General features: G+C 48.8%; 1 protein-coding gene across 6 annotated transcripts in view; it reads right to left on the minus strand.

Moving 5' to 3' along the window:
- The window catches only part of CTBP2 (C-terminal binding protein 2), a 222,945-nt gene that overhangs the window by 50,724 nt on the left and 149,776 nt on the right, over positions 1-22,445 (minus strand). For 5 of the 6 annotated variants that reach the window (XM_063962158.1, XM_063962156.1, XM_063962157.1 and 2 more), the window contains 2 exons: positions 9,985-10,139; positions 1,258-1,402 (listed from right to left, as the gene is read on the minus strand). In XM_063962158.1, the coding sequence (XP_063818228.1) occupies positions 1,258-1,402; positions 9,985-10,139 (300 nt within the window). Of the gene's footprint in view, positions 1-1,257; positions 1,403-9,984; positions 10,140-18,985; positions 20,781-22,445 lie in introns of those variants that run through there. The other variant, XM_063962155.1, reaches the window with a different exon arrangement.

Below are 22,445 nucleotides of genomic sequence, written 5' to 3' on the forward strand. Positions count from 1 at the left end.
GTCAAGGAGACAGAGAGTGTCAGGAAGAGGGAGACAGTGTCAGGGAGAGAAAGAGTGTCAGAGAGAGAAAGAGTGTGTCAGGGAGTGTGACAGAAATAGGCAGTATCAGGGAGAGAGTGGGGGAGGAAGAGACAATCCCTGAGTCTGACTACCTCACAGGTCTATGATGGGGGCAGGAACTTCACGACATTAGGCTCCGCCCCTAAATAACCGCAAATCGCAGCACTGCACTGCTCTGGTGGTAGGGGCAGAGTGAGCTGGGCAATAGAGAGCAGGACGCGGGGTGGACTAGAGCTGTAGAAAGGGCCTGTGATGCGCTGACAGGATATTATCGGTGCCAGCCCCTGCAGTGGGATTCCAGGAAATCACCAGTCCCTCCTAATGGCATGGTACTGGCAAGTTGTGGCAACCTAATGACAGGTTGCCTGGAGACAGAATAGAAAATGCTCTGACTGGAGTAGCCGGGAAGCTTCTTCTACTTGTCTCCCATCCAACAGGCTTTCTGTAAAATTGTTGCGGCCGGTAGACATGTGGTAACCTGCAATCCGGCCCAGCCCACCACTGAGTTCAGTGTGAAAAACCCAGATGGTGCGCCTACAAATACACAGTAGTGATTCTAGCGCACGTACATAGAACTGTTTAGGCGTTCGTGGGAGATAACGGGGTGGCAAATCCGGCGACACACAGGCAGTGTCTTATGAGAGTGTCAGGGGTGTGTACCTGAAAGCGGCTGAGAAAAGCCGACATAGGGGGTCATACTCAGACAGAGAAACTGCATCTGCCACAGTGCTGCATCAAAGCTGCCACCAATGTTTGCATCTTACATACCAGACGGTAATGCATCATCTTAAGACGCTGCAAGTGGGCGTCTTGGTCCTTGCTGATTCATGCGCATGCTTGTACACAGGGAAAGGGCTTTGTAAAATGAGAAAATGGCAAAATAAGCTAAAGCGGCTGCTTCCACCTCTAAAACAGAGCCATCGTGCCATGACGCACATTGCCACTGCTGCTGTTGTGCTTGCCTCAATGTAGAAGCCAGGATAGTTTTTGGCTTTTTTAAAACAGTCCGATAGCAACAAGCAAACCATTTCCCAAGGTGTGGGTCCCTCTGGGGCTACTTCTACTCATTTATAGTCCTGGTGATTGTTACGCTGCCGCTGCGGTACAGAGAGAGCACAGATAGGGGCATGTACATACCTTATACACCGGGCCCAGTAACATTATCATACAGCCATATGGTCACACAGCATTACGTACCCATGTCTCCCGCAGCCTTGATGTCAATGTTGTCATATCCGCTGCCTATCCGCACTATAACCCGCAGAGACTTAAACTTCTCCAAGTCTTCACGCGTTAGTGTTATGGTGTGATACATCATGGCGCCCACCGCCTCATTCAGAACCTACAACGCAAATACACTCATTACACAACCTTGAAAATAGAATTTTAATTACCTACCGGTAAATCCTTTTCTCGTAGTCCGTAGATGATACTGGGGGATCCATTTAGTACCATGGGGGTATAGACGGGTCCACAAGGAGCCATGGGCACTTTAAGAATTTGATGGTGTGGGCTGGCTCCTCCCTCTATGCCCCTCCCACCAGACTCAGTCTAGGAAACTGTGCCCCAGTAGACAGACATACTTTGAGAGAAGGATAGATAAAGATAGTGGTGACATTCCGAACCAGCCCACACAAACTAGAGGAAAGCCAAGCTAACCAAACTTTACACAGGAACAGCAACAGCTGAACCAACAATACTTAACCAAGTAACAGTGCAGGAAGAACGAAGCACTGGACGGGCGCACAGTATCCTCTACGGACTACGAGAAAAGGATTTACCGGTAGGTAATTAAAATCCTATTTTCTCTAACGTCCTAGAGAATACTGGTGTTCCATTTAGTACCCTGGGGATGTACCAAAGATCCCAAATAGGGTGGGAGAGTGCTGAGGTTCCTGCAGAACTGATTGACCAAACTGAAGGTCCTCAGAGGCCAAAGTATCGAACTTGTAGAAGTTAGCAAACGTGTTCGAACCAGACTAAGTAGCCACTCAGCAGAGCTGTAAAGCCGAGACACCCTGAGCAGCCGCCCAGGAAGAACCCACCGACCTAGTAGAGTGGGCCTGTACAGATTTTGGAACAGGCAAACCTGCCGTGGAATAAGCATGCTGGATAGTGAGCCTGATCCAGCGTGCAATTGTAGACACCACTTTCAGAAGAGTTTCTGAGTTCAGCTCTGTCCTCATGGAAAATTAAATAGGGGCTCTTGTGAGACAAAGCTCCCAGCTCCGACACACGTCTTGCCGAAGCCAAGGCCAACAGTATGACGGTATTCCACGTAAGATATTTTACGTCCACCTCCTGTAATGGTTCAGACCAGTCCAATTGGAGGAACTGCAGCACCAAATTGAGATCCCAAGGTGCCATGGGAGGCACAAAGTGAGGTTGGATGCGCAGAACCACTTTCAAAAAATGTCTGGACCTCAGGGAGAGAAGCCAGTTGTTTATGAAAGAAAATAGACAAGGCCGAAATCTGGACTTTTATGGAGCCCAGACGTAGACCCACATCCACACCTGCCTGCAGAAAAAGCAGGAAACGTCCCAGGAGAAATTCCACCACAGAATAAGTTCTGCTCTCATACCAAGAGACGTATTTCTTCCAAATACGGTGGTAATGTTTAGACGTTACCCCCTTCCTGGCTTGGATCATAGTCGGGATAACTTTGTTAGGGATCCCTCTTCTGGCTAGAATCAGCCATTCAACTTCCATGCCGTCAAACATAGCCGCGGTAAGTACTGATAGACGAACGGGCCCTGTTGCAGAAGATCCTTGCAAAGAGGTAGGGGCCACGGATCTTCGAGGAGCATCTCCAGAAGGTCCGCGTACCAGGCCCTTTGTCACGAACCGATCACTCACCTTTGTGGTTTCTGGAGTCCGTCGTCGGCGCGGTTGCTCGCGGTGCTGTGCGGCCGTGTGGCGACATGGCATGGTCAGCGGCAGAGGTGATGCAGGTTCTGGGAGCCGGGAATGCGGGGACCAAATGCACTGCTGTGTGTCTGCAGTATAGAGGGCGGCCATGTTGGAGACCAAATGAGCACCTGAGAGCACTTGTGAAAGACCTGTGGGTAAGTGTTAGCCAATCCCGTGCTTGTGCTGCCTTTAAGTAGGCTGGGATTATGTTACTCTGAGCCAGTGCTTTGTTGTAGCTACTCTGTACCCTAGCTCTGTGCTCTCTCCGTGGTTTTCTGTGTGATTCCAGTGGTCCAGATATCGCCTCCGCTCCCAGAGGTCTGCCTGCAGCCTTCACTGCAAAAGATCCACCAGCTCCCTTCTGTGCTGTCAGTCAATCGCTCTCCCAGTGGCAAACAAGGGGATTTCCAGAGTCTTGTGAGAGGTTACCCTGATTCTACTAAACTCAGGTGCTCGTTTAATCAGCTCTCAGTTTAACTCATTCTTCACCATTGTCGTCTGCTGCAGTTTCACAGTGCTTCTTCACAATTTACAAGTATTCTATTCAGTATTGTACTTTCATTGTTGCTGCAATCAAGGACAATTCTTCACAGCCTTCCAGTTTAACCTTTAAGCTTCAGTACAAGTCTCTACAGTTATTCATTTATGTCTGCAATATCCAGTTAACACTCCTTACAGTTTGGCACCAGTCATTGCTTCATTTGGACAATTCTTCACAAGCCTGTTTAAACTCCCTTGTATGAACATTTCTTCAATGCATCTTTAAGACTGTTCCTGCTTATCATTATACCATTCATTGCAATACGTCAGTATATATATGGTGACTAATAATTGTCATTTAACTCCTTACTGGAATTGTTGCCTTTAATAAATATATAAAACAGAACTTTCTTCGTCCTCCCTGCTTTCATCATACACCAGCACCTACACCTTTGATTGGTCCAGGGTTGACTGATTCACAAAAACACTCGGCCCTGACACCCTTCTTGGCCAGTCCGGAGCAATGAGTATTGCTTCAACCTTTTCCCTTTTTATTCTTTTGAGAATTCTTGGGATCAGAGAAAGTGGGGGAAACACGTACACCATCTGATAGACCCATGGAGTCGTCAGAGCATCTACCGCCACTGCCTGTGGGTCTCTCAACCTGGAACAATACCGCTTGAGCTTCTTGTTGAGACGAGAGGCCATCATGTCGATTTGTGGATATCCCCACCGACGTGTCAAGCACCTGAACACTTCCAGGTGAAGGCCCCACTTTCCCGGGTGCAGGTCGTGTCTGCTGAGAAGTCTGCTTCCTTGTTGTCTACTCCCGGAATGAAGACCGCTGACAACGCAACAGCATTTTTCTCTGCTCAGAGGAGAATTCTTGACACCTCTGACATTGCTGCTCTGCTTTTGGTTCCGCCCTGTCGGTTTATGTACGTCACTGCCGTCACATTGTCCGACTGGACCTGAATGGCACGATCGTGAAGAGGCCTGCAGAAGGGCGTTGTATATGGCCCTGAGTTCTACAATGTTGATTGGAAGGATGACTTCCTGACTTGACCATCTTCCTTGAAACTGCACCCCCTGGGTGACTGCTCCCCAACCTGAGGCTTGCGTCCGTGGTTAACAGGATCCAGTCCTGAATTCCGAACCTCCGACCCTCGACAAGGTGAGAAATCTGTAGTCACCACAGAAGGGAGATCCTGGCTTTTGGCGACAGACTGATCATCTGGTGCATGTGAAGATGCGATTCAGACCATTTGTCCAACAGATCGAGCTGGAAGGGTCTTGCGTGAAACCTTCCGTATTGAAGTGCCTCGTAAGAGGCCACCATTTTCCCCAGAAGGCGAATGTACAGATGCACTGATATCCGGGTTGGCTTCAGGACATCCCGAACCATCAACTAGATTACCAATGCCTTTTCCACTTTCTGTGACTCCGTGTCCGTGTTGGCTCTAGGTGAGATTTCGGAAAGGCTCAGAATCCACCCGTGATCCTGGAGAAGTTTGGTTGAGAGAACAATGCTGTCCAGCAACCTCGCCCTGGATGGTGCCTTTATCAGAAGATTGTCCAGGTACGGAATTATGTTCACTCCCTGTTTGCGAAGGGGTTCACTACGGCTGGCCGGCGGTCGGGCTCCCGGCGACCAGCATCCCGGCGCCGGGAGCCCGACCGCCGGCTTACCGACAGCTTGGTGAGCGCAAATGAGCCCCTTGCGGGCTCGCTGCGCTCGACACGCTACGGGCACGGTGGCGCGCTACGCGCGCCACACTATTTTATTCTGCCTCTATGGGGGTCGTGGACCCCCACGAGGGAAAATAATTGTCGGTATGCCGGCTGTCGGGCTCCCGGCGCCGGTATACTGAGCGCCGGGAGCCCGACCGCCGGCAAACAGAAGACCACCCTTTGCGAAGTACTGCCATCACTGTGGTGAACACCCTCGGTTCCGTGGAGAGACCAAATGGCAGGGCCTGGAACTGGTAGTGACAGTCCTGCAGTGCAAACCGTAGATAAGCCTGATGAGGCGGCCAGATCGGAAAGTGAAGGTACGCATCCTTGATATCCAGAGACACTAGGAATTCCCCTTCCTCCAGACCTGAGATCACCGCTTTCAGAGACTCCATCTTGAACTTGAACACTCTTAAAAATTAGTTCAAGGACTTGAGAAGTTCAGAATTGGTCGTATTGAACCGTCCGGTTTTGGTACTACAAACAAGTTGGAATAGTACCCCTTGTTCTGCAGATGAGGTGGAACTGGAACAATGACTTGAGTCTGTACCTGTTTTTGGATGGCCTGCTGTAAAGTTATACTTGCCTCTTGTGAAGCTGGTAAGCCTGATTTGATCTGTGAGGTGGGAGCTCTTGGAACTCCAATCTGTAGCCCTGGGAAATAAGATCTATGCCCAGGGATCCCGACACGATCTTGACCAGATGTGACTGAAGAATTTTAGTCGGGCTCCCACGTGACAGTCCTCCAGGCATAGCGGTCCACCGTCATTCTAAAGGCTTTGAGGAAGCAGAGCCTGAGCTCTGTTCCTGAGCACCTGCAGGTTTTCATCTTGCGCCTCTGCAGGCCGTAGAAGCACCTCTGGGTTTCCCCTTAAACTTGGCTGTCTGAAAGGACTGTAAATTTGAAGCTGAATAAGCTTTCCTGGCTGGGGGAGACGCAGAAGGAACATACGTAGACTTACCCGCAGTAGCTTTGGAGATCCATTTGTCTACTTCGTCGCCAAACAAGGCCTCTCCTGTGAATGGTAGGCCTTCCACGCCTTTCCTGGAGTCCGCATCAGCAGTCCACTGGCGTAGCCACAAACCCCTGCATGCTGACACTGCCATAGTGATGGTGCGTGCATTAAGCAAACCAATCTCTTTTAAGGCTTCCACCATAAAGTTTGCAGAGTCCTGTATATGCTGCAGGAGTAAAACAACATCCCCCCAGACAAGGAATCTAACCCCTCACTTAGGTTACCTGACTATTTAGCAATGGCTTTTGTGATCCACGCACATGCAATAGTGGGTCTCTGGGCCACTCCAGCAGCTGTGTACAATGATTTTAGTGTAGTCTCAATTTTACAATCAGCCGTGTCTATTAGGGAGGCTGCACCAGGGACAGGCAATACAATTTTTCGTGACAGCCTAGAGACTGATGCGTCCACTATCGGTGGATTTTCCCATTTTTTTTCCTATCCTCCAGAGGAAAGGAAATGATGAGAGCAACCTTTTAGGGGTTTTACATTTCTTATCAGGATTAACCCACGGTTCTTCAAACAGGGTATTCAATTCCTTTGACGCAGGAAAAGTGACTGAGGACTTCTTTTTACATTAAAATAAGATTCCTCATACTCCTCTGACACCTTATCAGGGATATGCATAACATCTCTGATAGCTTCTATAAGAGCTTCTATTCCCTGTGATAGAGTAGCATCCCCCCCTCCAAATCCACCTCACCCTCCTCCATGTCTGACCCGTCAGCGTCAGCGTCAGACTGCAGGATATGGGCCAGAGATCGTTTTTGCAGACAAATGGGAGGGGATTGAGATGCTGGTTTGGGGACTGAGTCTCTATTCAGAAACTCATCCACAGTCTGTCTTAAGTATTGTGTCTCATTCTTACTGCGGGATAGTTTTGTAGAAATATTTGAGATCATTCCCTTAATAGAATTCACCCACTCCGGTTCAGCCCCACTATTCTGGGAAGGTTCACTGCCCTGAGTACCCAGTAGTGAGCCCTCTGGTGAAGAGGAACACTCCGCTGTACAAGAAACACACTCTGCCTGACATAATGTAAATTTGACTGCACACACACACACATACACAAACACACACACACACACACACACACACACACGCACACACACACGCACACACAGGAAAAGGTTAAGCATAATTAACCCACAAAGAGCCCTTCAGGGAGACACAGAGTTATTTAGAGCCAGCCCACACTTAATACACTAATAATCGCTCCCCCCTGCTATGACCCCCTGGTACCGCTGAGGTAATCTGGAGTCTCTCTGGAGGAGCTGCGCGTCCCTGTCAGTCAGCGTCTGTATCCACTGCAGAGGGAAAATGGCGCTGGTGAGCTGCTGGATCCGCTCATAGTGAAGGCCCCGCCCCTTCAATGGCGCACGGTTTTCCTGCTGTTTTATACTGGCTGAGGTAATCTGTTGCTTAAAATGGAGAGAAAACTATTTTAAGGCTGTTTTTGCCAGTGTGGGTACTGTGCACAGTGTACTGAGACGCAGCTGTGTACTGTGAACAGAGAGGAATATACAGCGCTGATTGACACAGTGAGATCTGCACAATATGTATTTAATGTTTGTTTAAAAAACCTTATACATTAAAAACATTTCAAGCTAAATGAATGGGCATAAAATCTATGTCTCACAATTAAATCTTTGGTGGACTTTGAAACCTAGTAAATACTAGCACCAACTAGCATATATATAAGCACCAATTAGCATAAATTGACCAAGCATGAAAACAGTCATTAATACGGACCAAGTGCATAATAATTCATCCAATTGGATGTGGTTACCAAGTCTGTGTTCCGGTTAAAGAGGCTCCCATAGATGCAAGTTCGTATAGCAACGGCAACAATTTGTGGAGTCCTGGTTCACAGTTCAATGAGTACTCCGTGTTCCAATGTGTGGATTCTCCTATGAGGAATGGTAGGCGATGGCAGTGCCAATATGGAATCCTGGTTCACGGAGGGAATCAATTGCAGGGTCCTGACTGTAGATAGTGGTGCTGGTCAACAAAAGTCCACGCAAGGTCCCAACCTAACGCGTTTCGCTGCTCCAGGCAGCTTTTACAAAGCTGCCTGGAGCAGCAAAACGCGTTAGGTTGGGACCTTGCGTGGACTTTTGTTGACCAGAACCACCATTGCACCACTATCTACAGTCAGGACCCTGCAATTGATTCCCTCCGTGAACCAGGACTCCATATTGGCACTGCCATCGCCTACCATTCCTCATAGGAGAATCCACACATTGGAACACGGAGCACTCATTGAACTGTGAACCAGGACTCCACAAATTGTTGCCGTTGCTATACGAACTTGCATCTATGGGAGCCTCTTTAACCAGAACAGAGACTTGGTAACTACATCCAATTGGATAAATTATTATGCACTTGGTCCGTATTAATGACTGTTTTCATGCTTGGTCAATTTATGCTAATTGGTGCTTATATATATGCTAGTTGGTGCTAGTATTTACTAGGTCTCAAAGTCCACCAAAGATTTAATTGTGAGACATAGATTTTATGCCCATTCATTTAGCTTGAAATGTTTTTATTGTATAAGGTTTTTTAAACAAACATTAAATACATATTGTGCAGATCTCACTGTGTCAATCAGCGCTGTATATTCCTCTCTGTTCACCTTGTCATTAAAAGGGCTTGACTACCCCTTATTCATACAGCTGCTAGGATAAGCCACCCGTCACAGCGCCTGCATATATACTTGATATATATATCTCCACCGCAGCTGTGTACTGTGTCTGGAGATGCATTTCGTCCCGGTTAGAAGCCGTGCGTCTCCGTACCCTCATGCCGCCATAATGGCCGGCGACCCGTCAGTCGGGACGCCGGCTTAGTACTCACCACTCTTCTTTCTTCTGGCTCTGTTAGGAGGGGCGGCGTGCTGCGGGAATGTACGCTCGCCGTGGTGGGGCTTGCGAATAGTTCCCTCAGGAGCTCAGTGTCCTGTCAGCGGGGAACGGGACCATTAACCCTTCAAGAGGTTGGGCCACCCCCCACCCCTAAGACCCACGAAGCAGGCAAGCTGGTGCCAATCAGCCCTGCCTGAAAATAACAAACATATAAAATAAATGCAGAAAACTCTTCAGAAGCTTCCATAAGCGTGACCGGCTCCTCCGGGCACATTTTCTAAACTTAGTCTGGTAGGAGGGGCATGGAGGGAGGAGCCAGCCCACACTATCAAATTCTTAAAGTGCCCGTGGCTCCTAGTGGACCCGTCTATACTCCCATGGTACTAAATGGAATCCCAGTATCCTCTAGGACGTAAGAGAAAACAATTGTGTGATTTCAATATTAGAATGGGGTCGTGTTTATCCTGCCCCTCCGCACATTGTGGGACAACCACTCAACCAACACTCTGTCTCTAGCATATGATGCATATATGGTATCACAGGGCAACGTACTGGGGTTCTAGGCTCCATATGGCACAATATGGTGTACTAAACACAAATGTGCCGCCCTATTGCATATAAAGGGCGTCACAGGACTGGGGTATTCAATCTGCCAAGAGCTCTGCAACAGAGCTCTGCAAGTGTGCCACAACCTGTTCCAGCACCGTGTTATTGAGCAAGGGTGGCGACAAAAGGGCAACAATCCATATAACGACACAGCATGGTGTAATAGATATACACATTCACTTATGTCGCACTGGCTGCGACGACGAAGCCCACAGCGCCTCCCTTAATCTTCATGGGAGCTAGTAATGAGGACCAATAATATGCTTGTTCCTGCCTTAATACGTCAGCTACCAATATTATTTACTGTCCGCACCTTTTCATGGATCTCCTGTGTAGACTGGGCATCACAGAAAGCCACAGTAGCCAGGTCTTTCAGGATTGGCATCTCCACCGTGCAGTCCCTTCCATCCAATAAAGCTACCAGTGGGCGAGGGTGCATTGGACCATTTAGAGTCTGGGGCCGCATACCTGGGGAATGATAGAGACACAGCAGAAGCTTAGATAATTATAACTAATATATAAGGGTACTGTCTTATCAGTCTATAAAGATCAGAATAGCTTGGTTTATTTATATAATTTGGTGCCCCATTTCTATGTAAATATTCCCTACAAGTCACTGACCCCAGGAGTAAGGAGCAAATCTCATTAGGCATTCATCCGACCACCGACCCCTCACTCATCCAAGCCACCGCACTGCTTTATAGTGGAGCTGCTCCTATGTTAGTACTCCTCTAAGTGCTTGTGTTTATGCTGAGCTCCTGCTTGGCCAAAGAAAAACAGATTTGTTTTGCTCAGGCCAATTTACATTTAACACTCGAGAATGCCTAAGCACACACCCACTCCAGAATGCCTAAGCACACACCCACTCCAGAATGCCTGAGCACACACCCACTCCAGAATGCCTAAGCACACACCCAATCCAGAATGCCTGAGCACACACCCACTCCAGAATGCCTGAGCACACACCCACTCCAGAATGCCTGAGCACACACCCAATCCAGAATGCCTGAGCACACACCCACTGCAGAATGCCTGAGCACACATCCAAACCAGAATGCCTGAGCACACACCCACTCCAGAATGCCTGAGCACACACCCACTCCAGAATGCCTAAGTACACACCCACTCCAAAATGCCTAAGTACACACCCACTCCAGAATGCCTAAGCACACCCCCAAGTCAGAATGCCTAAGCACACACCCAATCCAGAATGCCTGAGCACACACCCAATTTGGGAATGCCTGAGCACCTCCTTCCCCACTCCAGAATGCCTGAGCACCCCCCCCCCCCCCACTCCAGAATGCCTAAGCACACCCCCAAGCCAGAATGCCTGAGCACACACCCAATCAAGAATGCCTGAGCACACACCCAATCCGGGAATGCCTGAGCACACACCCCACTCCAGAATGCCTAAGCACACACCCCACTCCAGAATGCCTAAGCACACCCCCAAGCCAGAATGCCTAAGCACACACCCGCTCCAGAATGTCTAAGCACACACCCGCTCCAGAATGTCTAAGCACACACCCACTCCAGAATGTCTAAGCACACACCCCCTACAGAATGCCTAAGCACACACATGTCACAGACACTGGTTAATAAACCACGCTGACAACTATAATATACAGCTTTCCAATGTATACACAATTAGCACAAAGCAAGGGCAGGGCAGTGCATGGCCAGGCCCCAGTGCATCATTTGGGTAGTGGCGATGCTGCTGTAACCTCCCGGGCTCCCAAGTCTGTGTTATGAGGGCATACCCACAGCAGCCTGTTAACCCCCTTTAGTTCTACCAGTGGAACACTGTGTAATGCAGGCATCATAGGACTTTGTGCATACGCCCTGTGTAGTGCTGGTATCATAGGCCTTTGTGCATATGCCCTGTGTAGTGCTGGCATCATAGGACTTTGGGGGTCATTCCGAGTTGATCGCTCGCTAGCAGTTTTTAGCAGCCGTACAAACGCTATGCCGCCGCCCACTGGGAGTGTATTTTAGGTTAGCAGAAGTGCGAACGGTTGTATCGCAGAGCGGCTACAAAGTTTTTTTGTGCAGTTTCAGAGTAGCTCAAAACCTACTCATCGTTTGCGATCACTTCAGACTGTTCAGTTCCAGATTTTACGTCACAAACCCGCCCAGCGTTCGCCCAGCCACGCCTGCGTTTTTCCTGACACGCCTGCGTTTTTCCACACACTCCCTGAAAACGGTCAGTTGCCACCCAGAAACGCCCACTTCATGTCAATCATTCTGCAACAACCAGTGCGACTGAAATGCTTCGCTAGACCCTGTGCAAATCTACATTGTTCGTTGTACCCATACGTCGCGTGTGCGCATTGCGCCGCATACGCATGCTCAGAACTGACGTTTTTTAGCCTGATCGCTGCGCTGCGAACAAATGCAGCTAGCGATCAACTCGGAATGACCCCCTTTGTGTATACACCCTGTGTGGTGCTGGCGTCATAGGACTTTGTGCATAAACCCTGTGTATTACATGCGTCATAGGACTTTGTGCATACGCCCTGTGTAGTGCGGGCGTCATAGGACTTTGTGCATAAACCCTCTGTAGTGCTGGCGTCATAGGACTTTGTGCATAAACCCTGTGTATTACATGCGTCATAGGACTTTGTGCATACACCCTGTGTAGTGCTGGCGTCGTAGGACTTTGTGCATACGCCCTGTGTAGTGCGGGCGTCATAGGACTTTGTGCATATACCCTGTGTATTACATGCGTCATAGGACTTTGTGCATACACCCTGTGTAGTGCGGGCGTCATAGGACTTTGTGCATAAACCCTGTGTATTACATGCGTCATAGGACTTTGTGCATACGCCCTGTGTAGTGCTGGCGTCATAGGACTTTGTGCATAAACCCTGTGTATTACATGCGTCATAGGACTTTGTGCATGCACTCTGTGTAGTGCTGGCGTCATAGGACTTTGTGCATACACCCTCTGTAGTGCTGGCGTCATAGGACTTTGTGCATAAACCCTGTGTATTACATGCGTCATAGGACTTTGTGCATACACCCTGTGTAGTGCTGGCGTCATAGGACTTTGTGCCTATGCATACACCCTGTCTATTACATGCGTCATAGGACTTTGTGCATAAACCCTGTGTATTACATGCGTCATAGGACTTTGTGCATAAACCCTGTGTATTACATGCGTCATAGGACTTTGTGCATATACCCTGTGTAGTGCTGGCGTCATAGGGCTTTGTGCATACGCCCTGTGTAATGCTGGCGTCATAGGACTTTGTGCATACACCCTCTGTAGTGCTGGCGTCATAGGACTATGTGCATGCACCCTGTGTAGTGCTGGTGTCATAGGACTTTGTGCATATACCCTGTGTAGTGCTGGTGTCATAGGACTTTGTGCATATACCCTGTGTAGTGCTGGCATCATAGGACTTTGTGTATACACCCTGTGTAGTGCTGGTGTCATAGGACTTTGTGCATATACCCTGTGTAGTGCTGGCGTCATAGGACTTTGTGCATGCACCCTGTGTAGTGCTGGTGTCATAGGACTTTGTGCATGCACCCTGTGTAGTGCTGGTGTCATAGGACTTTGTGCATGCACCCTGTGTAGTGCTGGTGTCATAGGACTTTGTGCATATACCCTGTGTAGTGCTGGCATCATAGGACTTTGTGCATGCACCCTGTGTAGTGCTGGTGTCATAGGACTTTGTGCATGCACCCTGTGTAGTGCTGGCGTCATAGGACTTTGTGCATACACCCTGTGTAGTGCTGGCATCATAGGACTTTGTGCATGCACCCTGTGTAGTGCTGGTGTCATAGGACTTTGTGCATACACCCTGTGTAGTGCTGGCGTCATAGGACTTTGTGCATACGCCCTGTGTAGTGCTGGCGTCATAGGATTTTGTGCATACACCCTGTGTAGTGAGGGCATCATAGGACTTTGTGCATACACCCTGTGTAGTGAGGGCATCATAGGACTTTGTGCATACACCCTGTGTAGTGCGGGCGTCATAGGACTTTGTGCATGCACCCTGTGTAGTGCGGGCGTCATAGGACTTTGTGCATACACCCTGTGTAGTGCGGGCATCATAGGACTTTGTGCATACACCCTGTGTAGTGAGGGCATCATAGGACTTTGTGCATACACCCTGTGTAGTGCGGGCGTCATAGGACTTTGTGCATATACCCTGTGTAGTGCTGGCATCATAGGACTTTGTGCATATACCCTGTGTAGTGCTGGTGTCATAGGACTTTGTGCATGCACCCTGTGTAGTGCGGGCGTCATAGGACTTTGTGCATACACCCTGTGTAGTGAGGGCATCATAGGACTTTGTGCATACACCCTGTGTAGTGCGGGCGTCATAGGACTTTGTGCATATACCCTGTGTAGTGCTGGCATCATAGGACTTTGTGCATACACCCTGTGTAGTGCTGGTGTCATAGGACTTTGTGCATACACCCTGTGTAGTGCGGGCGTCATAGGACTTTGTGCATACACCCTGTGTAGTGCGGGCGTCATAGGACTTTGTGCATACACCCTGTGTAGTGCGGGCGTCATAGGACTTTGTGCATATACCCTGTGTAGTGCTGGCGTCATAGGACTTTGTGCATACACCCTGTGTAGTGCTGGCGTCATAGGACTTTGTGCATACACCCTGTGTAGTGCTGGCGTCATAGGACTTTGTGCATACACCCTGTGTAGTGCGGGCGTCATAGGACTTTGTGCATACACCCTGTGTAGTGCGGGCGTCATAGGACTTTGTGCATACACCCTGTGTAGTGAGGGCATCATAGGACTTTGTGTATACACCCTGTGTAGTGCTGGCATCATAGGACTTTGTGTATACACCCTGTGTAGTGCTGGCATCATAGGACTTTGTGCATACACCCTCTGTAGTGCTGGCGTCATAGGACTTTGTGCATACACCCTCTGTAGTGCTGGCATCATAGGACTTTGTGCATACACTGTGTGTAGTGCTGGCATCATAGGACTTTGTGCATACACCCTGTGTAGTGCTGGCGTCATAGGACTTTGTGCATACACCCTGTGTAGTGCTGACGTCATAGCACTTTGTGCATACCCCCTGTGTAGTGCATACGTCATAGGACTTTGTGCATACACCCTGTGTACAGGGATGTGTTCTGCAAGGAGGGTCTTAGTGATCATGTGATCACTGTAGGGAGGGGTATGAGTACAGACTGCAGAATTCAGTGGCATTGTCCAGCCCTTACCCAAATTTAGCTATGGGGCCCAGTAAAGCACCATTCCACCCTTGCTTAAAGACCACTTCTGCCCAAAGAAATAAGGGCACTGGATGAGCATTAATGGTTTATTATACATTTTTACAGCTCTGTATACTCTATATGGTCCTCTGCAGCAGGTTGTAATGTTACAGCTGAGGTGCACCCACGCCTTGTTTTGCGTCCCCATGACAGGGACATAACTGGAAAGTATGGGCGTTACTGACAGTGATACATGACGGATGCTTTCACAGAGTCACGAGACAGACGCCTGTGTGTGTATATTTACAATAATTCTGCTCCACCAGTATAGTTATTTTTGCCCTGTGGACATAGCTGTATTGAGTGTCCGTACCTACTGGCCGCAACTACAAACAGCAGCAGAAACAGGCAATGATTGCACTAATCTCCATGTCTACAAACTCTGTCTGCTTTTCTTTTTAAATAACGCTTTATTTCTAAGTTTAGATTAAAAGAAGCATAATATAATAACCCTGTACTATTATACTCACACCCACATTCTCACACACGTTTTTTTCTTTTGGAAAACCACTTCTTAAAAAGATCCTATCTAGAACACGTGCGGCGTTCTGTGTATTCCTGACTACAAGAATGGCAATACATGCTGGCAGGACCGCATATAAGAGATAATAAATGAACCAGAGGTAATAAATAATTAGCAGCTGTAACATGACTTGGGACCCCTAAGCTCCAGGGCCAAATCCCCCTCATGCACTACTGGAACGAGATCCAGAACTGTGTAAGTGGGTGAATAAGCCCCTCCCCCTGTCTCCCCAATGTACTATACTGCCTGTACTGCAGACCTAGGGGGTATATTCAATTAAGAGTCAAAAACTGCCGTCTGTCGAATAGTACGTGAATCGGCGGTATAGCTGCCGATTCACGTACTTTTGAGGGAAATGGGGCCAAATTCGACAGGATTTGGCCCCTTTTCCGACCATCTCAGTCCGACATAAAAAAATGTCGGACTGAGATGTGGGATCCAGAGGAGGAGAAGGTAGGGGGGGCATACAGGGGAGAGCAGCGCTACAGAACAGCGCTGCAGCAGGATGTCTCACAGCCACGCCGCTCACGGCAGCATCCACCCGGCTCCAGCAAGTGAGGTCACGCTTGCTGGAGCCGGGTGGACACTGCCATGAGGTTGGGCGGCTGTAGCGCTGCTCTCCTCCGTCTGCCTGCGTCTGTCCCCGCTGGTCTCCCCGCAGCTCCCCCTTCCCCCCCCTCTCCTCCTCTGGGTCCCTCATCTCAATTTGACTTTTTAAAAGTGGAATTGAGATGAGATTGAATAGGGGTTGTCGGATCCATTCCGACAAATGCATGTCGGAATGGATAAACTCTGATTTGTGCCCTATAGACAAAACTGGTAGATATTTTTCTGCTGCAATAACCAAACACATTAGCAGATAACCAATATTAATAGGACATTTGTAATCGCTTAACAAACATCCGGTGCTAAAACAAACAGACAATAAATAAATAAAAAGAAGAGCGTTACTGTATTGCTGATGAGTGTAATTATCTCATTAGCACCCCCCTGTGTCACAGAGCCTTGCAGTACATTATTCCCTAGCTCTGGAGCGCACGGTTTACACAGCTAATGCCTTGCCTCTGTAAACACACTGCAGTAGTGTCGCTGTGGCAGTCTCTGTGCCAGTCTCATCCCGCCGGAGCCCGCAGGCCCTGGCAGATAAATTTGGAGGTTACCGTGGAGATGCTCATCCTGGGAGCTTAGACACAGCCTCCCGTTGCTGGGCGACACGTTATATAAAATGAAATAAAAGGACCAAAGTTACTGCAGTAGGAATTCATGTCTCATGTCATACGCTCTCCGTGTAATACCACGCTGGGAATATAAAGGGCTGCAGGGTAAATAGGCATTTGAATCAACCCCTTTTATCTCCAGTAACCCTTAAACTTCAGTAGATTCCCGGAATTAGTAAAGATGGACACTGAATGTTACCGCCATAGGGGGTCATTCCGAGTTGTTCGCTCGTTGCCGATTTTCGCTATATTGCGATTAGTCGCTTACTGCGCATGCGCAAGGTTCGCAGAGTGCATGCGCTTAATTATTTTACACAAAAGTTAGGTATTTTACTCACGGCATAACAAGGTTTTTTCATCGTTCTGGTGATCGTACTGTGATTGACAGGAAGTGGGTGTTTCTGGGCGGAAACTTGCCATTTTCTGGGCGTGTGCGAAAAAACGCTGGCGTTTCTGGGAAAAACGCGGGAGTGTCTGAAGAAACGGGGGAGTGTCTGGGCGAACGCTGGGTGTGTTTGTGACATCAAACCAGGAACGAAACTGACTGAACTGATCGCAATGGCTGAGTAAGTCTCGAGCTACTCAGAAACTGCTAAGAAATTTCTATTCGCAATTCTGCTAATCTTTCGTTCGCAATTCTGCTAAGCTAAGATACACTCCCAGAGGGCGGCGGCTTAGCGTGTGCAATGCTGCTAAAAGCAGCTAGCGAGCGAACAACTCGGAATGAGGGCCATAGTGCGTACCTGATACCTAGGGGTATATTTACTAAAGTGCAGGTTCTACTTATCATTTATCTAGCACCTTCTAGAAGATAATAGCTGATTGGTTGCTATAGGCAACATCTCCACTTCTATAAACCCGCATTTAGCAAATATACCCCCTACACTCAATGCAGGCCGCCATATTGCAGCCATGAATGTGTTGCCTATAAATGAATGATAAAACACAGACTTCAGAGCAAGTCCCCTAACCCGCTGACAATGCTCAACAGCCGAGAGGGTCCCGATGACTGACACACATTGCACAGACCCCCCGGCCCCCTTACTGCTGGGCAGCGAGGCCCTTTAAGCTGAGATGTGGCTGGCTGATACAGCTTTTGACTTCTCCCGGTGGGGTTCCATATCTGGGGGGGGGGGGGGGGCGCGGGGGTCTCGGCTACCATTATAATACGTATATGGGCTGACATTCACCCTCGTCTGCTGGTGTCTAGGAAAGGATAGAGCAATCACTTGTGCTTCTGTGCAAAAGAACAGCTTCTTCACATGAGTTCTACATGGCGGTGAGCGCACAGTCACACAACACAAATCTCATTAAGCAGCTGCAGCGCAACTTAACCCACTCACTGCCTAGAAAAGTTTTACTCTCCATTCCAGAACTCCCACAAATCAAAGAGACCTACTGACACAATATACCTCACGCTGGGTTGTGGTCAAGAGCTGTGTCTGGAGATATGTCAGGAAGCCTGGGCTTGCTGGGACTTGCAATTCCACAGCAGAGGGAGAGCCATATGTTGTCTAATCCTAAACACGATCCCAGAACACTTATTGCGCAGGGTCACCATAATAGATTAGACTATCTGTACGACTATATAAGGGGATCTTTTCAGATTCTCCGCTCACTCAGGAAGAAAAAGCCTCTTAGCATCTAATGATCTCTCAGCTTACGCAGACTTAACCCCTTCAGAGACAGTGTCCTCGTCAAAGCTACTGCCCACTGGCTGGGGAAGGGTTAATGATTGTCACTTTGCTATATTCTGTCACCTGCTGCCCCTGAGATTGGATCTACTAGTGACACCAGATCTCAGCAACACATGTACCAGCCAGACTCCTATCCCGCCCCGATATTTCATGTTTGTGTCTCTGCTTGCAGGGTCCTTATCAGTGGTACTTAACAACTGTATTAACTTTATCAGGACCCAATGTTATGGTCTAATAGTCAAATCAGGTTTGACTTTTTTTTAACTCTTATGATTGTGATCCAGCAATGAAATCCTTGTACAAAATTAATTCTATAAATTGTGTGATAAATGAACTACATACGCCAGCATGCTCTGCCAGTCAAATGCTTGGGGGGGAAGTTACTGGAGAGCCACAGGTTGCCTAATAGTTAATAAAGAACATGCAACAAAAGATGTAAGTGATGAATCCATATAAACTATGACAGAATCTAATGCTATTACAGAGAAAGGTTATTCTAGCTTTCCTGCTACCACTTTAACGCTACTGCAAGAACTCTGTGAAACGGGTCAGACTTTGTGCTATAAGGAAAACACAACTCCAGCTCCCCTGCCCTGCTGAAACTACAATGATCATAGTTACTTGGCTCTGGTGATGCCATGGTGGAAACAATGATGGGTGGTCCAGTCCTCCTGGTTACTTTCTGATAAGGTGAGTGGAGATAGTGCTGGTTGGGTATGGAAGATGTTGGCAAGTTCATGGAGGTCTCCAGATGACTTCCATGTTTGCGCAGGAGCTGGGGGCTGCAGTGCGGGCTGTGCACAGGAGAAGTGGGCGGCAGGCGCTCTCTCTTCATCAGCTCCATGGGCACGGTATAGCTAGTGGGGTAAGCAGTCTTTGGCCCGGTGTTGATGTTGGTGTGGACAACGGTCATGGGAATGCCAGACTGAGCATGGTAGGCGGATGCAGGCCGAGGTTGAACAGGAATAGTGTAGCTGCCAGTTTGCATGAATTGTGGGTTCTGGGCGTTCATTCCACAGGTTGGGTAGTTGGCGGTCTCCAACAAGTGCTGGGAAGGGGCGCTGGAAGGACGGCGATTGAGTTCCGCTATTCGGGGAGAGACCGGCTGCAGCGACAAGGAGTGTTGTTGGTTGAGGGCGCCATCCATCACAGAATTGCTAAGGGGCTGTGCATTGAAATCCCCGCGCATGAGATCCCCGCGATGGCTGAAGCTGTTGGAGCGAACGCGGGATCTCAGGGAGTTGCTTTTCTGCTGATCTTGCCTCAGGATCTGCAGGTCTGTCCTGTAGCTCTTGATAAGACCTGAAAGCAATCTAGCTTGACCAAGATTAGCTGCCACTGATTTAATGTCGTGTTCTTCCATGACAGCCAGCGAGCTGGGCGTGTCGAACCCCTGCTGCACCAGTGCACTAATAGTACCTTCGGAGAGGCCTTCGCTCCGCAGGGCAGAGAGGAACTCCATGTCCGCCCTCTTCAGTTCTGCCCCTGAGAGCGGCATAGGGATCTGGCCATGGGATGGGGCTTGAGAGCTGTCATACGTATCATAAGCCATCTGAGCACTCATGTTCTCTCTTGCTCCTCCGTAACGAGTTCCTGAAATAGATGAAGTCCCCAGTGTGCCATCCATAGCAGCAGAATCACCGGGCTCCACCACTAGGCAGGTAGGTGCTGTCTGCCTCCCCGTTGCAGGATCAATGGATCTTTCCATCATCTCATTATAGAGTTGTCTGTTGTTGAATGTGGATGCCTCAGATCCATACCTGGGGTTGTGTGCTTCTACTGTGTACCTGGCAGGTGAAGAATCCCGACTCCTTGAGCGTTGCCCCTCAGCGATGACTCTACCTGTAGGATCTCTGTACAGACGACCTACTTCTTGCGGGTGAAAGGGACGTGCAGGAGTCTGTTCCCAGGCGGTTCGGTTTGTGGGGGGCCCATAAGTGTGTCCCGACTGACTTAGCACCGGCTCTCTATAATAACGTGGATTCTCCAGGGATCTGCCTGCCAGAAAAGGCTCATTATAATAATCGTGAGTCTGCACAGCTCCACGCCCAGACATTGCCACCTGCCTCTCGTAGGGATAGCTGGAGTCTGGAACGGAGTTATTCCACACTGGCCTGCGATCCTGACGCACTAAGTGACCTTGCTGACCTCGGATATATGCGTCTGGGTAAGAGCAGAGGTCCGCCTTTATCTCCGAGCTCCCTGGCACGAGAATATCGCGGGATCTGCTGCTTGGCAGCTTGTAAAAAGCTTCCTCTCCGTTGTAGGTCAGAGAATTGTTTATGCCGGCTGCTCTCTGATATCCTGATGAGACGTCTCCCTCCCAACTGCCTTCATACGAACCTGCAGCATCCCAGCTACGAGAACGGCTGATGCTTGTGTGCTTGCTTGGAACCGGCATTGAAAATGAACCCTTTCAGCTTAGATACAGAGCTAGAGGAGGAGGCAGGGAATGTCTCGGTTAAAATCTTCTGTTACACGTATATAAATAAAAAAAAAAACCACACACAATAAACAGATGTAGCTGCACCTGAGCTCTCCGAAGGCACAAACAGAAACAGGCGGCTTGAGTTACAAAAGTATCGGCTGAATTATTAATCCCAGGTAATTGAAGACGACACAGTACAACACCCCGCGGACAGCGGCTTCTGCAGGCTTCAGGCGCAGACTGGGTGCCTGCAACTAATCCCCCCTAGCTTTGCCTAAACTAAATAGTGGTGGGGACATTTTATTTGTATGGATAACTGTGTGCAGATTAGAAAACCTGTAAAGCCATAATCCTACATGAGGCAGAATGGACCCAGTATCAGACTGCTGTTATCAGACCCCCCCCCCGACTGCTGCTGCGCCTCTTGTGTCTCATACTGGTGACAGGAATGAGGACGCAGGGAAAAACAAGACGCCTCAGCTCCTACTAAGTGTCTCCTGATAACAGAGTGATCTAGCTGGGGACGGGATTTAATGATGACACAATGTAAGATTCGGAGGGGCTACGTGGAAACTCTGATTAACACTGACAGGGTGTATACAATCTGCAGCACTGGGACCTTCTGACAAAGGATGAAATTAATCCCACAATCTACATGAATCTTAAAGTAGTGTAATGCTTTATTACTGTCAGATACAGTCTGGCAGGCAACTGCTGTATTATCATATATTCGTGCACATCTACAAACTTTGGGGGTTGTTCAGGTTTGTTAGCAAACCAAAACAGTTAGCAAATGGGCCATGTTGCACTGCAGGTGTGGCAGATATAACATTTGCAGAGAGAGTAATAGGCCCTACACACTGGCCGATTTGTTTGAAAGATATGAACGATCTCGTTCATAAATGAACGAGAACTCGTTCAGATCTTTCAGTGTGGAGGCTCCAGCGATGAACGATGTGCGGCCCCGCGCTCGTTCATCGCTGGTCCCCCGTCGGCTGTGTATGCAGGCCAATATGGACGATCTCGTTCATATTTGCCTGCACTTCAATGGAGCCGCGTGACGGGGGGAGTGAAGAAACTTCACTCCCCCCGTCACTGCCCCCCCACCACCGGGTCGCCCGTCGGACAGCTCGGCGGCGGATCGGCATGTCTGTAGGGCACTTTAGATTTGGGTGGGTTATTTTGTTTCTGTGCAGGGTAAATACTGGCTGCTCTATTTTTACACTGCAATTTAGATTTCAGTTTGAACACACCCCACCCAAATCTAACTCTCTCTGCACATGTTATATCTGCCCCACCTGCAGTGCAGCATTGCTAACTTTTTGAGTTTGCTAACAAACCTGAATACAGCCCTTTATTCAGTACAACAGAATGTTGGTACTGTGTATGCAAAGCAGGATACATGCCAATCTCTGTATTGTTTACCATCTGTGTCAGTCTCCACAGTAAATAATGCAGGGCAGTGAGTGAAATGAACAAGACATGGGCAGGCCATGGCCTAAACTGAGCAATGCATGTCCCTATGCCAAGCCACATGTATTACAGTCCCTATACCGAGCAACACATGAAGAAGTCCGTATAATAAGAAAATTAATGGCAACGTCTGGTTAGAACCCTACACACGATGAAGAGAAAGATGATAGAACAATGGAA

The sequence above is a fragment of the Pseudophryne corroboree genome, chromosome 3 (assembly GCF_028390025.1).
Source record: "Pseudophryne corroboree isolate aPseCor3 chromosome 3, aPseCor3.hap2, whole genome shotgun sequence".
In the NCBI taxonomy this organism is placed as follows: domain Eukaryota; kingdom Metazoa; phylum Chordata; class Amphibia; order Anura; family Myobatrachidae; genus Pseudophryne; species Pseudophryne corroboree.